Source organism: Protobothrops mucrosquamatus, unplaced genomic scaffold (genome assembly GCF_001527695.2).
Source record: "Protobothrops mucrosquamatus isolate PMUCROS unplaced genomic scaffold, P.Mucros_1.0 scaffold_57, whole genome shotgun sequence".
Taxonomy (NCBI): Eukaryota; Metazoa; Chordata; class Lepidosauria; order Squamata; family Viperidae; genus Protobothrops; species Protobothrops mucrosquamatus.
Window position 1 is genome coordinate 406098 of NW_015386133.1, and position 17167 is coordinate 423264.

Genomic DNA, 17167 nt, shown 5'->3' on the forward strand with positions numbered 1-17167 from the left:
AGATGCACGTGAAAGAGGGGGACTTAAGGCTCCAAATTTAAAATTGTATTATGATGCGGTGGTTTTGACATGGATTACTGATTGGATTAATTTAACTAATAGAGATATATTGATTCTTGAAGGTTGGGACTTATATTTTGGATGGCATGCATATTTATTTTTTGATAAGAAAGTTGATTCTATTTTTAAATCTCATATCATATCTCAGGAGAAATGTTAACATACATACATACATACACACAGAGACATACACATTGATAAAATCAAATATTTGACTCAAAAACATCATTACATTATGCATAGGGAAAGAGGAAAGAAAGAAATATTATTTTTTTCCTTTTTCCTGAAGCAACCTTGTTCTAACTCCTCCCGCAAAGTCTAATTACAGGTAACTTTTATTTACCAACAGAAATTGGTCCAGGAACCCTGTCATAAGAGACATGGTTATAAACTGTGATGTCACATAACTACACTGACTTAAAATGGCAGTTGCAGCAATCCAAGTTACGATTGTTAGGTGACTCTCATGTGGTCACAGCCTCTTATAGTCATGTAATCACAGTTTCTGATCTCCTGCCAGCTTCCTCATTGACTTTGCTTGCGGGAAGGTGGCAGTGAAGGTTTCAAATTGTGATCACGTGACTGTGAGATGCTGCAAAATTGTAATTGGCATGTGGCTTGAGCACTTGAATTCTGATCACATGACCACAGGGAAGCTGCTGCATCAGCTGCAACTATAAGTGATAGTCATAGATCCCCCTTGTTCAATATCATTCGCTAACTTCAAATGATTGCTGAACAAGTGGATATTTAACTAGGACTACTTGTAATATTACAAGACTGCTTTTCCAGAAATAATCCTGTTAGTTTCTGGGAACATTTCGATTCAAATTCCCCATATAACATAATGTTGGTCATTCTAGCTAAATTAGTGATGTTTTCAGTTAATGCTATATTTTCTCAAAAGCTGATCACTTGATAAAAAAACAAATGCATCCACTTGTGAGATTTATTATTTTCTGGGGATATGAATAACAATAATTCTTCAAAGAATTTGCAAGGATATTAATTTATTACCTGGTGTTGGGCCAGTTGTAGATCTTATATTCGGTTTAAAAATAGCATAATTATTGCAGCTTATCTTTCTCAAACATAGTTCTTGGAAGCAGTGACATGCCACAAATAATCAACTCAAACATGCATAAAGATTAGCAAATCAGTTTTTGCAAATATATTTGAAAGCATTTGAGTGGATAAGAGAAAGGGAGATTATGGGAGAAGTAGAGGAAATTCACTATGCAGATTCTTATGTATAAATATATTTTAAAAGTGTGATCAGGCTTAGTGCAATAGCATCATTCTCAAATCCAGTATCCCTATAAAGCTTGATCAGATTTTAGAAATCAAGACCGGTGACCTTCTGTACGAAAAGCTTCATGGTAGATCTCTGAATTGTGGTCTGTTAGGACCTCAAGGATACAAACTTGGATTTTGCTCCAGTAGGGGGTTGCTTTATTATACAAAATTAAAGTCTTATGCTTTAGTTTTAGTCTTAATCCTAATTTTGTGTTTGCATTTATTTCCTACTTATTTTTTTAGTACCTATATTAATCTAGGATATAACTATAAATTTGAACTACTTATAGCTCATAAGTCTCATAAATCGCTTCTAAGCAAACACAAGTGTTATCAAAACAACGCAAGGAAATATATTCCATAATTTCCCTACATTTCTGTCATTTGTGGCTGAAATTACTTGCTAAGTGCATGTCATTGTGTTGAACATAATCAGTTTAGGACTTTGTGAGGGTAAATAAGGATTGTTTTTTTTTATGGAGAATGAAGCTACCCTCAGTCCAGAAATGTTGCTTATGTTCATTTAATTCCAGAAAACAGAGATTGCATTCATTTTTAGTAGTGTTTCTTTCTGATTTATCATTCCAGAAACTGGTGGCATTTGCATTGCTCCTCGGCCTTCAGAAGAAGGAGCTGAGATCATTCCAGCTATAGCAATGCGGCCTTTCTATGGAATCACCCCAGTGCTAATGGGCGAGAATGTAAGCTAAAATACTGAAAAGTTCTGGATTTTGAAAATACATTTAATTGAAAATAGATGGAGAGGAGTATGATCTGAACTGTTCCTAAACTGTTAAATATTTTTAAAGGATATTTTAAAACATTTAATAACATTCAAAAAATATAATTATTAGACTGCTGATAGTTGTAGAGGCCAAAGTCCAGAACAGCTTTGAAAAGATTATGGAGAGAGTTAAACCACCTAACCATACCTTCTTTTGGTAAGAAGGGTTTTACAAAAATCAGTAGGTAACTTTTAGAGAGAAGCTTGAAGGACCTGCATTATTCTGAATAAGGTCTGAGGCAGAAAAGGGTCAGAAAAGGAAAGAGGTGCAATTTTTGCCGTATGGATAAAAACATTGAGAAATAAATAGGTACTCATTTCAAGAAACTAATATGAATTATGTGTCCTGCTGTCTACCAAAATTAAACCAGTTTTCTAAAATCAAACCATGGTAGAAAAATCACTGACTTCTGTGCAGTCAAAATGTATATTTGTCTCAAAAATTTCCCTAAACTTTAAAAATGTAAATGTTAAACTGTGAGTTATATAACTGTTAGGGATAATTATAATTATACTATTAGCATTATGTATTGCTCCCACTCAATTGTTGTATTAGCTCTTTATTGATTTATGTAGAAAACATATTTTGCTTCTTAATGTTAGCATAATTAATCACAGAAATGAGCCAGTCTTCTATCAGAACAGCTGGGAATCTGTCAAGGAGGTCCATCAGAGAGGAAGCTCTGTGCTTGTCAGTTCTAAATGCCCATCCTTTCCCTTCTATCCACCACAAAAATCTTATTTATTTATACAGGAGTCCTTGTTTAGCAACACAATTGGGATTGGCAACTTGGTTGTTAAGTGAAGTGGTTTCTAATTGAAACCCTGACTATGCTTACTTCAGCTTTCTTACTTCTATTTTACTTCAGCTTTCCTTTGCTTTACAGATCTGCAAAGATCATAAATGCAAGGATTAGTCGTGTTACTTTTTTTTTATCACTGGTGTGATTGCAAATGGTTGCTAAAACAATGCAATCACTCAATAAAGGACTACCTGTGCTTGCAGGCATATTGAGTTCATTGTCTTTATCAAGGCTTTGATCAAAGTATTAACGGAAAGAATAAATATGAAATTAAATTCAATTTCTGGGGAAATTCTCTTTTATTGATGGATTGAGAGAAGTTTTTTACTTGATTTCCTAGGGAAAAGTTTTAGAAGGCAATGATATCTCTGGTGCTCTCTGCATTGCACAACCTTGGCCTGGCATAGCACGAACTATCTATGAAGACCATCAACGTTTTGTAGAAGCTTATTTCAACGCTTACCCAGGTGAAGAATGATGAGAAAGTAATGTTGGTTGAAGTAATGCACTGAAGTTGATGCTTTATATTAAGTGCAGTTTTTAGTACATTGACAATAGCTATATTGTTATGTTATACCGTACTTTCTTTGCACCATTTAAAAATAGTGTAGCAACAGTCTGTACACCAAAGAAGTATTCATGCACACTTTTACATGCATAACAGATGTTAATTGAATGAACTTTCTGAAACATCTTCGCTAATTTTCTTACTTTATCATCCATATGGGCCTAAATGCTAAAGTATAAAAATGAATTGAATTCCAAAATAGTTGCAATATATTAATAACACAGGTGTTCCCTGGTTAACAACCTCTTGTTTATTGACCACTTGAATTTGCAATGGTACTGTACAAGCAGTTCTTATGACTGCCTCTTGAAGTTCCGGTTGTTATACTACTGCCACTATAACATGATTGCAATCTGGACACTTGGCAAGTAGCCTGGATTTCCAACTGTTACAGCATTCTGCAGTCACATGATTGCAATCTGTGACCTTCCCTCCAGATTCTCCCAGGCAAAGTCAGTGGGAAAGCCGGCAGGAAATTGGAAATCACAGTCACATGAGGTCTTTGCTTAATGAACCCATGAGGTCCTCGCTTAACAATAATTGGGACTGCTGGAACTGCTATTGCTAAGTGGCACAGTCACATATGTTATGTTTTCTGATTGCATTGCTTAGCAATGGAAATTCCAATCCCAATTACTGTTGGTAAGTGAAGACTAATCACAATAAATCTCCATAGAAGTTGACACACATCCTGGGTTCTCAACAATGTTCCCAATGGACTGATCCATCATTGCCTGCAGATTTCCTGCCTCAATTATATTTTATATTTAAAAATACTTCAATTTAAGAAAAGTAGAAAGCCAGCATGCTGCAGAATGAAGTCTGGCATCCGACATTGTCTTATTTTCAAGAATCTAAAGTGATAACACTGAGCAAATACCACACTCTGGTAGAATCAATTTCTGCAATGCACCTGAATTCCACTCCCAGAATTTCCTGATTCATTCCACACTTTTCCATATAATGCGTATCTTATTAAATGTTTGTTTCATACTCTGAAAAATTAATAGATGTGTATTATAAATGCAATGTGCTATGTTCTCCTGTTATAATTGCATATCAGCGAGTGGTGATATGCAATATATATACATTATTTTCCCAGAGATAATGAACTATGTCTGTTGACTGTATTTTTCTCTTCAGAAAAAGCGAATCTCCACATTTACTAAACCTATTATTCCCACAGGATATTATTTCACAGGAGATGCTGCTTATAGAACTAAGGAAGGTTATTATCAGCTAACAGGGCGAATGGATGATGTTCTAAACATCAGTGGACACAGGCTTGGAACTGCAGAAATTGAAGATGCCATGGTAATTATTGGGTCAAAGAAAAGTGTAGGCTCCAATAATTTATTCTTGTAAACTAACTGAAACATAGTTATTTAGAACAATGAGACGATTTGAATGGCTGGCTCCCATGGTTAATTTAGATTTGAGTGTGGCACTAAAAGACCTCTTGCAACCATTATGGATTAGTCACCACAGGTGGGTTCATTCATCTGATATTAACTCAAATGCAGTATATACAGTGGAAACAGTTCATCAGTTTAGTCAAGTTTCTTTAGTTTATGCAAAATGAAGGCCTGGTAGGCCTGTATCTACCAAAACTGACAGACTGCATGGCAGGGCATATTCCTACAAGAGTTTCTGATATGTGAATTTCACTTATAGTGACATTATAAGTCTATAATCACAGATTTATCACCTTATTTGTGAGCTTGTTTTACATGCATATATAATTCCATGCATACATATGAATCTGAGATTTGGCCCAGCTCATAGAAAGTTTTCAAAAGCTTTGACATTATGCCAGGAACAATGCCTATTTTGTTTACTATTTTTTAAATTTATATTGATTTCAAAAGATAGGAAAAGCTACAACCAAGATGAAAAAAAGTAACACTGGGTAAAAAAGAAAAAAAATGTATATATAACAGATATACAATTAACACTAATCATACATTGTCCACTCTAACTGAATGTTGATAAATATAACTGAAACAAGTCTAATAAATTTTCCCATTTATGTTTACTAAATTACTATTTTAAATCACACAAATATCCCAAATATAAAAATTCTGTTGTCTATCAATCAAATCGAGCCAGTTTCTGTTCACTGTAAAAAAGCTGTTAACTGGTAACCCAAAAGTTAAACTAATCTTCAAAACTATTAACAGTCCATTGTTGTATTTAACACACAGAAACTTCACAAATGGTTTCCAATCTGTTATAAACTTGTCCAAACCATTGTCTCTAATTAGCACAGTTAATTTCACCATGTCTGCCAGGTTGGTCAATGTCAGGATCCATTTTTCAAGTCTTAGTATTTGGCATATGCAGTTCTTGCAGCATTTACCCTGTACAAAAATAAAGTCCCAAGTTGTTTTTCTATCAGTTTATCCATAATACCCAGAAGAAAGGCTTCAGGTTTCATTAATGTTTGCATTTTAAATATTTTCTGCATACATTGCTATATCAGGTTACTATTTCTTTCCAAATCATCTTTTTTTTCAAAAGGATGAACATCCTGCAGTTCCAGAAACAGCTGTGATTAGCTATCCTCATGATATCAAAGGGGAAGGTAAGTGGCTGAAATGTTTTAAAATAATTAGGAAAACATTTAACTGTATATTTATGAATTGCTTTGTTCATGTCAGGACTTTTACTGACATAATTGAAGAAAAAATGAACAAGGATGTTTGGCAGAAACTGATACTTGAATAATGTTTTTTTCAAAGCATACACATAACAGTATTATAATATATTACATGCATGGAAACTGTATTGCAAAGGAATGTGATTTAAGTTTAAAATTTTGAATGAAAATAATTGTAGTACTGTAGTAGCATTACTTTTCAACCACTGTGAAAAGATTGTTGGACCTAAAAGCTCTCAGACCAGATGACTATTCTTGGTGCAATCTGAAAAATATTTGTTCTCTAGTATAATGATAAAGTTACATCTAGCTACTGTATATGCATTAATAGACGTTAACGGGCATCAATATATAGTAAATGTGACTGTAGAAAGCTAATGAAGAGCCAGTTTGGGGTAGTGGTTAAGTGTTGATCTAGAAACCAGGAGACCGTGAGTTCTAGTACCAGCTTAGGTATGAAAGCCAGCAGGATGACTTTGAGCCAGTCTCTCTCTTAGCCCAACCCACCTCACAGGGTTGTTGTTCTGGGGGGAAAAGCAGTAGTAGTAGCATTATGTATGTTCAGGGTCATGAATTACTTACAAAGTAATAAAGGTGGAGTTAAAAAAAATCAAATAAATAATAAATTATTCCTTTTTTCCAGTTGCATTAGCTTTCATAGTGTTAAAAGATGACATGGCAGATAAAGATATAATTATCAAAGAAGTAAAGGGAATAGTTGCCACCAAGATAGCAAAATACGCTGTTCCTGAACATGTTCTGGTAAGTATTTCAATATTGTACATTTTTTATAAGGAAAAACATCTGAAAAGAATCTCTTCATTGTTTATGGGATATGACCAAGGAATTTCAGCTAACAGGTGTAGGAGAAGAGCCTTCTCTACTGTGGTCCCTGCCCTCTGGAACATCTTGCCACTGGAAATGAGATCTACCTCCTCCTTTATGGCTTTCCAGAAGGGCCTTAAAACCTAACTTTGGCTGTTGGCTTGGCTGCCTTCAACAGGAGTGTGCTATGCTGGAAGTGGCTGGTTGAATGAGAGACATAAGCCCACCCCCATTCCATCTGTGCTCTTAGTTTTTAAAGTTTATTTAATAGTTAATTGTATTGTTTTAATGTGCTTATCTTTATGCTTTCATGCCATTTCTAGCCACCCAGAGTCACTTTGGATAGTGAAATGGGTGGCATATAAATGCAAGTGAAATATTTAATATTAAAACAATAATTGTTTTATATAAGCATTCCAGTTCAAATGGACAATCTTTTTTTAATTTTAGAAAACCATGATTTCTTGTAATGAAAATCTGCTACTATCAATTTTGACTAGGGGTAATGGTAGCCTTCTCTCCCTTCTGGGTATATTTAAAGATGGGACATGGAAATACTGATGAAGTGCCTTTATGTATATTATTAAAATAATAGAAACTATACATAAGAGAGAGGAAGATAACTTGAGGGATAGCATAGAATTCTGTAGTGGTGGTGAATTTTATAGCTTTGGGGAGGGCTGTCCTGAGAGAGTAACTGCAGAGTCTCTACTCCAATAGGATTTCAGTTAATATGTGATCTTTATTCCAAACTGCAGACTGAAGCATTTAAATGTCTTTCCTTAGAACACTTTTGAAATGGAAAACTTTCCCAGCGTATCTGAACTGTTAGTGTCTTAAGCTATTTAAAAAAAAAATCTTTAAAAAGTGCATCACATATAAGAATGATATTAGATAGTAGAATTTATAGCTCTTATTGTACAGATGCCTTACTATCAGGGATCTGGGTTGAGGCCGGGGACTGTGGAAATGGTGGCTTTAATCATGAGGTTGCAGTTGCCATCTTGATGTTTTTGACACCCCTGTCTCCCCATGGATGTCCATTTCAGTTGTTTTGCAATTCTGTAGCAGTGATGGTGACCTTTCCTTAGCTGGAAAACAGTTTCACTTCTAGAATTCTTGTGGTTTTGCTTTGCTTTGCTTAAATTACATGAAGCTTCTCATCAATGGGTTCACCCTCCGATTCATTTATGTAGTGAAAGATGCACATTGCCAACATTTCATTATTGGAAGCCATTTTGCCTTAGGGTGTTGTACTTCACTAACGTGGGGGATTATCATAGTCTTCTCAGGTTAGGGAAAAAACCAGGAAAAGATGACCAAAGAGCCAAACTAGTATTTCCATTTTATAATAATTATGCTAATTATGCTAATTATTATAATATCCCTAATCCCTAGCTTGGACAGAGGAGACTCTAACCGAGACAAGAAGCTTCCTCTACTTAATCCTTGAGAATGCTGATGTCTGAGAATAAAAATGAGAAAACAAAGAGTCATAGGAGTAACTGGTGTTTAGAATGCCAAACATGATCAAGGCCAGCAGTGTTCAAGCAGGTATTTAGGGAGCAATCTGTTTATGGTAAAGCTGATTCAATACTACAAGAACACCCTCTTATTTGCTTTGCTTCCTGATTTGACAATTTGTATACTGTTTTAGATACTTATTTTCTCAATAAACTTAATGTTGTGTTAGGACTATTAGCTTTATCGATTTATGACAGTAATAATCTAACTTAGTTTAGATAGGAGGCTCTATTTGAGGCTTTGGCAGCCTTCTTTACTTACTTTTAGTAGTGATTCTTCAATTGGTCATCTGTAAATTCACTCATCCATCCTGTCTTCCACCTAATTGTTAATGACTATTCCTTTTTTTCAAGGCTAATGTGAAGATCTTGGAATAGTAGCTGTATGAGCAGCTGGGGTAGGGGCTGTTTACCTTGTTAGTTTTGAAAGATTCTACAAAATTCTGCATAGGCACACATTCATATAAGTGAATGCATAGAAGAAAACTCAAGGAAGTAACTATTTATATATTCAGCTATCTTTATTTAAAGTAATACTACTTATAATGATTTTTTTATTTCTCGAACAGGTAGTGAAACGTCTTCCCAAAACTCGATCAGGGAAAATCATGAGACGGTTGCTACGGAGAATAGTGACAGATAATATTAGTGATATGGGAGATATTACCACACTAGATGATCCCAGTGTCATAGAGGAAATACTTGAAATGTATAAGAAATACAAACTTAAGCACCCTACTCTATGATGAATGGACGGTTGTGAAGATGAGTTCTGTTAAGAAGCTGAAGAAGCAAAAGGAACTATCAGTTTTATTCTTGATATATTAAAGAGCTATACTTATTCATGTAAAATCCAAATATTTTTTTCCTGAAAAGAATGTGTATTGTAACAGTTTATCGCTTGCTACATTGAATTTATATTTTATCTTTCTTTGAAAGCATGGAAAAATCATTTTCAAACTGCTATTTAAGACATATTCTGCCTTTGTTAAACAGAGTGTGGAAACTTAAGGAGTAAGTTTGAATTTAGCCTTAATATTTTTGCCAAAGATATAAAGCATTCTTTTAAAATCAGTCTTACTGTACTTTTTTCCTAATTTTGTCTTATCAGATGAACTGAAGCTCTCCATACTTTAAATTATGTGAATTTCTTTAAAAAAAAACAGTGACCTTTTTTTGTAAGATACAATTTTCAGTTTACAAAAATTGAAAGCCAAATTAAAGTCAAAACTGTTTATGACTACTTATGTATAACATGTGGCAAATTATCTGTTTGACTGTAGTTGGACAAACTGAATTGTTACAATGTTGCATTTGCATATAATTATGAACAGGCATATAATATTCTTTATTAAACATGTACATTTTTATATTTTTTTATGTATTACTCAAGGCAGTAAACATACCACTCCTTCGTCTGCCTATTTTCCCCACAACAACCTTGTAAGTTGACCTGATGTGACTGCCCCAAAGTCACCCAGCTGGTTTTTCATGTCTAAGGTGGGGGCTCATAACCTCCTACTTTCTAGGCCAGGGGTGTGAAACTGCCAGCCTGCGGGCCAGTTTCATCATACTGGAGCCGCGCCCACCCCATTGCCGGCAATGGCGAAAAAGCTCCCGTACGTTGTGCAATGTCACGTGACGTCACAAGTTTGACATGTCTGTTCTAGGCCAGCATCTTAAACACTACAGCAGACTAACTTTATTTTTATGTATCTAAATATTGCTGATATACATGAGCCTGAGCATATACAAGAACGAAGGAACAATTTTATGAATTCAGTGCAAAACATCTGATTTAGGGCTCCAAATTCAGACACCAAACCAACGCAATTATATTTCACATTTGAATTATGTGGAATTGAAGAAAAGGGGATATCTAGTATAAGAAAGACACTCAGTTATTATTGGATTGGTTTCTGGAATGCTGAGATTGGGCAGTTTGTTTTGATTCTGGTGAGTGAGCATTGCAACATTTGTTCTGACTTATAAACCAGTAAATTAGAACAATCTTTTGTCATCGTTGCTGGTGAAATGATAGGATACCAGATCATTAGAACACAGCCTATTAGCCCAGAAGCTCATCACTAGTAAACTTTTAAATTGTTGGAAAGGGCAAGATGATATCTCTATTCCATGTACAAAAGGAGCATTTGGATTAGCAGTCCAGTTCATTCCAAAACTAGGAATAAGTTAATTTTATTTAAACTATGTACATAGCCAGCCATTTCATAGGAGTATAACTGAGGGTTAGCAATATAACAATATTTGCAAAAAATACCATCTGAAAACAATATAGCACATGGTTTCTACTTTCCAGTCATTAAGACAAGAACTAAACCACCAAACAGGTCTTAAAATTCCTATTCAATTGAGAACGGACTCGTTTAGCAAGCTCAAGACACATTATAGCATGCATAGCTCTATCTCAGAAAAAGGCTCAGCAGGAATTTCTGGAGAACTTCAGAAACACCCTGTTCCCCAACATTTGCCATCTGAGGTCATTACTGCACTTCCCCAATGATAAAACTGCAAGCCAGTTTGGTGTAGTGGCTAAAGGCGTCAAGCTAAAAACGAGGAGACTGAATTCTAGTCCCTGTTTTGGGCATGAAGTCAGTTGGGTGACCTTGGCCCAGTCACTCTTTCAACCCTAAGAAGCAGGGCAAGAGCAATCTGCTTCTGAAAAACCTTGCCAAGAAAACTGCAGAGACTAGTCCACTGGTGGCGAACCTATGGCACGGGTGCCAGAGGCAGCATTCGGAGCCCTCTTTTTGGGCACACGTGCCGTTGCCCCAGCCTTGCCTCCCCCGCGACCCCCTCCTCTCCAGCAGCCCCCCGGAAGGAGAGTCACCCTCAAGCGTGGCCCAAACAGCAGCGCAGCCAAGGACATGGCAGCCAGGCAGCGTAGACAAGACTCTGCCCTCACACCCCATCATGCAATTGATGCTGCAGGGCGTGGGCAGAGGGTGTGGTCACCATAGCGCTGCTGGGCTGCCTGGGCGATCTGTAGCGGGCCCTGGAGGTGGTGAGTGGTCCTGTGGGCAGGCGGGGCGGGGCATGGGAGGCAGAGCGGGGGCGAGCAGGGGGGGTGGAGTGGGGGCAGGGCCAGTTTTTGGGCACTCGGTCTCTAAAAGGTTCACCATCACTGGACTAGTCCAAGCAATCTCCAAAAAGCAACATTGACTCAAAGGCACCCACAAACACAGTGGTAACATTTTATGGAAAATGCCAGTCTCAGTAATAATCAACTTTTTACACCGTGATGGAAATTGACATTTTTTATCTTACTTAATATTGGTAGCTTGGGCTTCATCTTTAGCGTTTTAGAGGTGCAACAATGCTGCACCTATTAGAGTCATCTGATGCATGTGTGTCTGTCTTTTCAACACAATGTCCTAACTATTCCCTTCTCCGCCTTTCAAAAATCATACAAATCACAGCAAGATTCCCCTATTAGTCTACATTCCACCTCACTCCAAGCTCGTAAACAAAACACGTATTGCCTTTCCTAGAGAGATTCTCCCTTTCCAATTCATGCCAATATCCCTTACACGGGTGTCAAACTCGTCACGTGACGCGCCGAGACGCATCGCGACTTTTTGCATTGCCGGCAATGGGGTGGGCGAGGCTTCGGGATGATGAAACCGGCCCGCGGGCCGGCAGTTTGACCCCCCTCCTCGCTCAAGTTTTTTCCCCACGAGATGCTCTCCAAACGTAACCAGCCTTTCGGAACAAGAGCGTTTCCAGGGTTCTCTTCACGTGGAAAGTACAGTAAGTGGGTGTTCTACTGACCCCGCCCCCTCAAGGAAGCCACTCCCGCTCCAAGTGAGCAGTGAAGTGGGGCGTGGGCGTAGCTGATTCGTTGAGCTTAAGCGGTTAAGGATGGCGGCATCTCCCTGAAGGGGGGCAAGAGAGAATTGCCTTAGACCAGGGGTAGGCAACCTCGGCTCTTTTATGACTCATGGACTTCAACTCCCAGAATTCCTGAGTCAGCTACGCTGACTCAGGAATTCTGGGAGTTGAAGTCCATGAGTCATAAAAGAGCCGAGGTTGCCTACCCCTGCCGTAGACAATTAAAGAGGAAACGGGGCGGTTTATGTGTAGGCAGCAGTGACTGGCCTTTGCCAGCCATCGCCAAAAGAGCGATGGGGCATGGGCCTATGGAGGCTGTTAGGTTATCAGGGAGGACGGATATGGGAGAAGTTGGGGCCGCCTCTGAGGCAGGCCCAGACCTGCATATCCCCCCTTGAAAACCCTCGGTGGACTGTGCGGAGCTGCTGCTGCTGCTCTAGGACGAGATGGTGGCTGGGCGTTTCTGACGGGAGGGGCGGGTCTGGGGCGCGACAATTATTGGCCAAGCTCAGCCGAGGGGGTGGGCCGGCATGGCGGCCTTGGGACGCAAGTCGAGGTGGGGGCGTGGCTTCTATGTGGCAGCCCGGAGCCAGAGGCGGGGCTTCGCGGTGTTGTGGGCCGGGAAGCGGCGCTGCTCCTCGGCTTTCTCGAGCGAGCTTCGGCGGCGCGGTCGGGCGACCGGGGTTGGTCTCTGCATCTCGGAGGGCCGTTCATCGCAACATGAATGAGGCTGAAGGCCTGCGGCAGCGTCGGCCCGTCCGGCCGCAAGTGCTCACCGAAGAGAGCGCGGCGCAGGCAGTCAAGGATAGCAGGTGCGTGGGAGGGCTGTGCTGCTCTCCTGGCCTCTCGGCGTTCCCTCTTCCCGGGGAGGATGGGTGGGTGGGTGGAGGGGCACCGCCGCGGCTTTCGGAAAGGGCGAAGATTTGGAGGGCGTCATCGTCTCTTTCCCCCTGCCCCGCTTACCGACAATAATACGGCGGGAGGGGCCCGGGCTAGAGCGGCGCGAGCGGTTCTCCTCCTTCCGCACCTCGCGCGGAGAGCGTGGTGTCCGTGGGGGGGGGGCAGGGAGGGAGACAGCACCGAGCGAGATAAGCGCTAACCCAGTGTTTCTCAACCTTGACAATTTTAAGGCATGTGGACTTCAACTCCCAGAATTCCACAGCCAGCGTTGCTGGCTGTGGAATTCTGGGAATTGAAGTCCACATGCCTTAAAATTGTCAAGGTTGAGAAACACTGCGCTAACCTTTTCCCTGCTAGATTCTCACGGGTCTAGGTCTCTCGGGAGGCCTTAGTGATCCAGGTCCGTTGGTGTTTGGGAATAATAAATATTCCACAGCCTTTGCTGCTAAGAATGCTCTACGGAAAAAAAAAAAAGCCAAAGGCTTTGAAGTCAAAGGCCATTAATGGAATGCCATTAAAAATAAAATAAGTGGTCTCTAAAGGATCCAGGGGCAATACAGTAGAAATGGCTTTTGATGTGACTAGGCTGGATTGAAATAGGTGGGAATTCCAACTCAGAGATCCGGAAGGGTAGGTCTGGATTTTTAGGAGAAGTGGAATGGGTCCCCGAATGAAAACATCTTTCTTTTCTTTCTCTGACTTGGCAAAAAAACCAGTAAATATCATTATTCTTGACAGTTATTTTTAAAACGACCTCTACAAAATAAACAAAATGCACTTAGGGTAGTATGTCATATGTCATTTTTTTTTCTCGCAACAATTTTTAGATATTCACGTACACATACAACTGATGAAAATGATTATCCTTCTGATAGGTGGTAGAATGTTTTTCTTAAATTAAGCAATTTTAACTTCTAACCAAAGTGTTCATAGCTTGTTATTTTTTCCCCCCATTCTCTTCACCTTTCTCTATAAAATGTAAAGGCCCTGATGGTATGCAAAGAAATTTTTCTTATGATGGAGACTTACAAAAGCAATAATTTTTCCTTCTAAGTCATACAGTAATTAGCTGTAGTTGCATTAAAAGCTTTCATTTACTAAGAAATAGTACATTTATTTATATCCCACCTTTATTATTTTTACAAGTAACTCAAAGCAGTGAACATAACCAACACATTTTCCTCCTCCTATTTTCCCTACAACTACAATCCTGGTGAGGTAAGTTGGGCTGAGAGAGAGTGACTGGCCTCTCCAGTTGGCCTCTCATGGCTAAGGCAAGACACAAACTCATGGCCTCTTTTCTAATCTGTTGCCTTAACCACTGGACCAAACTGGCTCTCTTGGTAAGGTTCTGGAGTTAGAGGTGGGTTAAGCAATCATATCTAATAAACTTTTCTGAAAAAGAAATATTATAGAGAGAGAATGGTTAACTAGATAGAAAAAGTGAAAAGTTTAAAAGCTTAATGTACAGATATCTGGAACTACTTTGCAAGAGCATCAGTTATAAGTTGATTTTTAAAAAATCATTTGGAGATTTGTATCTGAAACATCACTAAATGTAACTAATTTCTTCCTGCAAAACTCTATGAATATTGTCTGAAGCTATCAGATGTTTTCTTTTAAAAGTATACAAGTTAAATGTTAACATTTAATACTTGTATGCAATATTAAAAAATAACCTTTCTTTGGAAAAGATAATCATCAAGATGCAGGATACAATTATACTGTATTTAAAACCTCTAGTAGTATTAGATATTTGTAGCTTTCTGTGCTTTCAAGAGAAGAATGTGATATCCTATGTACTTTTGTACATATATAAGTGCTATAATAAAATTAAAGTTAAATCATGTTTAATATATTTACTACCTTGTTCCTTCCTCAGTCTAGAGGGCATATAACATAATAGCTTCTTAATAAATAGTTGCAGCTGTTGTAATTTGCATTGAAGTTGAATACATATATACATATTTGAGGAAATGTGTGGCTTTCTTAATATAATATATGGAAGTAGTTATCAGGAGCCACTTTGTTGTAATGGTAAAGGTACTGGATTAGAAAGTGGGGGGTTGTGAGTCCTAATCCTTTTTTACACAGGCAAGCTAGTTGGGTAACCAATCATTCACTCACAGCCCAACTCATGTATCAAGAGTTACTATGAGAAGGTAGTAGGAGGGACTATTCTCTTTTTCTAAGAGTAAACATGTTCTTGCAAAATTGTGGATTTTGTGTGTTGCATTGTCATTGCCTTTTGGCAATCTGCAAGAAATAGCTTACTAATTGGTACTTGTTTATGTTATAAACTGGAGATGGGAGAAGTGAATTAGGGAAACATTCTCTAGGTCATGCTGGCTCAGGAATTCTGGGAGTTGAAGTCCACGAGTCATAAAAGAGCCAAGGTTGCCTACCCCTGCTCTAGGTTGTCCTCAACTTACAACCATTCATTTAATGACCAAAATTACAGTGGCTTATGACCACAGTCACATGATCAAACTTTGGATGCTTGGCAACTGGCATGTATTCACATTGTAGGGTTCTGCAATTATCACTTGCAACATTCCTAGGCAGCTTCTGACCAGCAAAGTCAATGGGGGAAGCTGGATTTGCTTAATGACCACATGATTCATTTAATAACTGTACTGATTTGCTTAACAGTCATGGCAAAAAAATCTAGTAAAATGGGGCATGTCTCACGTAACAACTGCCTTGCTTAGCAACAGAAATGTTGGGCTCGATTGTGGTTGTAAGTTGAGGACTACCTATATGAATTTTTCAGAATCCTCAAATAGCATAATCATTATGAATGTTACATTAAAAACTCCCTTCCCCCTTTCTGTGTTATTTTTGGGAACTAATGCAGGCACCACGTTATAACTTTACATGCCAATCTTGCATTATTTATGTGGAAATAAGACAATGATTATTTCCAAGGATGCATAGAATTTTAGCCATATTTTTTGTGAATGAAATTTTATATTTGGCTTGTTCAGACAGTTTCCATCCTGTTTGCAAATTTCATATTGTGAAAGCAATGATTTAAATGTCATATGTAATAGTTCAATATATTATGCCACAAAACTGAGAAGCCACAAAACTGAGAAAAGCTTCCCAGTTTTGTTCAAAGCTCAAGTAGTTTGCTCAAAGCTATTTTTCATAGTCTACCCAGAATCAAGAACCTTATAGACATACTTCTTAACAGAAGGGCTGAAATCTTTGTAATTTTTTTTGTAATATTTAGCTAATGCTAAAGCTGTTGTATCATAGGCTTGTATCCATCTTCTACACTTACAGAATATTACAAATTTGGTGCCTGTTCCATTTATATACCTCTGTAAAAAAAAAACCTCTGAACTTTCTGTAAATGGCAGATGTTCGTGAAATAAGACAACCTATTGATTTGGAAATATGGTAGCAGAAGTTTTGTAAATTGTTTTTTATGTTGGGCAGGGATGCCTTTGAGGATTGCAACAAAATTTTCACTCATTTCATACTTGAAAATGGCAGCTATTAGTTTTCAGCAGTCTTGATAGAGTGATCTCCAACAGTTGCAAAAAGAGAATTTGAGAGACTGGAGTGGTTCTGAGGCCTCAGGTTGTCCACCTTGTATTCTACACATATTTCAACTGTTTAATTGTACTTCAAATCCTTGCAATTTTACTATCCTTTAAGCAGAGTAGACTGCATTTTTATCTAAAAAAACCCCCCAACAAACACACAACTATACCCCATACAAAACTAGCATCCAAAGTATTGTAGTACCCCCATGCCTTAGAACTGAAGTTATATATTGGAGAAATTTGTTTTACTTGAGCAAAGACTGCATACTATTGTTAAGGAGGGAAGCTTTGTGACCATACAGTATCTAGAGCAGTGATGGCGAACCTTTTAGAGACTGAGTGC

The 17167-nt window shown here is 38.2% G+C and overlaps 2 protein-coding genes across 2 annotated transcripts in view; both read left to right on the top strand.

Moving 5' to 3' along the window:
• The window catches only part of ACSS1 (acyl-CoA synthetase short chain family member 1), a gene marked incomplete at its 5' end in the record, with an annotated part of 26097 nt that extends 16215 nt beyond the window's left edge, over nucleotides 1–9882 (top strand). Inside the window, 6 exons of the mRNA XM_015812054.1 lie at nucleotides 1945–2057; nucleotides 3284–3410; nucleotides 4698–4825; nucleotides 6032–6095; nucleotides 6814–6932; nucleotides 9088–9882. Coding sequence (XP_015667540.1) covers nucleotides 1945–2057; nucleotides 3284–3410; nucleotides 4698–4825; nucleotides 6032–6095; nucleotides 6814–6932; nucleotides 9088–9264 — 728 coding nt within the window. The remainder of the gene's footprint in view (nucleotides 1–1944; nucleotides 2058–3283; nucleotides 3411–4697; nucleotides 4826–6031; nucleotides 6096–6813; nucleotides 6933–9087) is intronic.
• Nucleotides 9883–12961: 3079 nt separating this feature from the next.
• Nucleotides 12962–17167, top strand: part of APMAP (adipocyte plasma membrane associated protein) — a 22161-nt gene continuing 17955 nt past the window's right edge. The window contains exon 1 of the mRNA XM_015812142.1: nucleotides 12962–13182. Within this exon, the coding sequence (XP_015667628.1) occupies nucleotides 13091–13182 (92 nt within the window). The 5' untranslated portion in view covers nucleotides 12962–13090. The remainder of the gene's footprint in view (nucleotides 13183–17167) is intronic.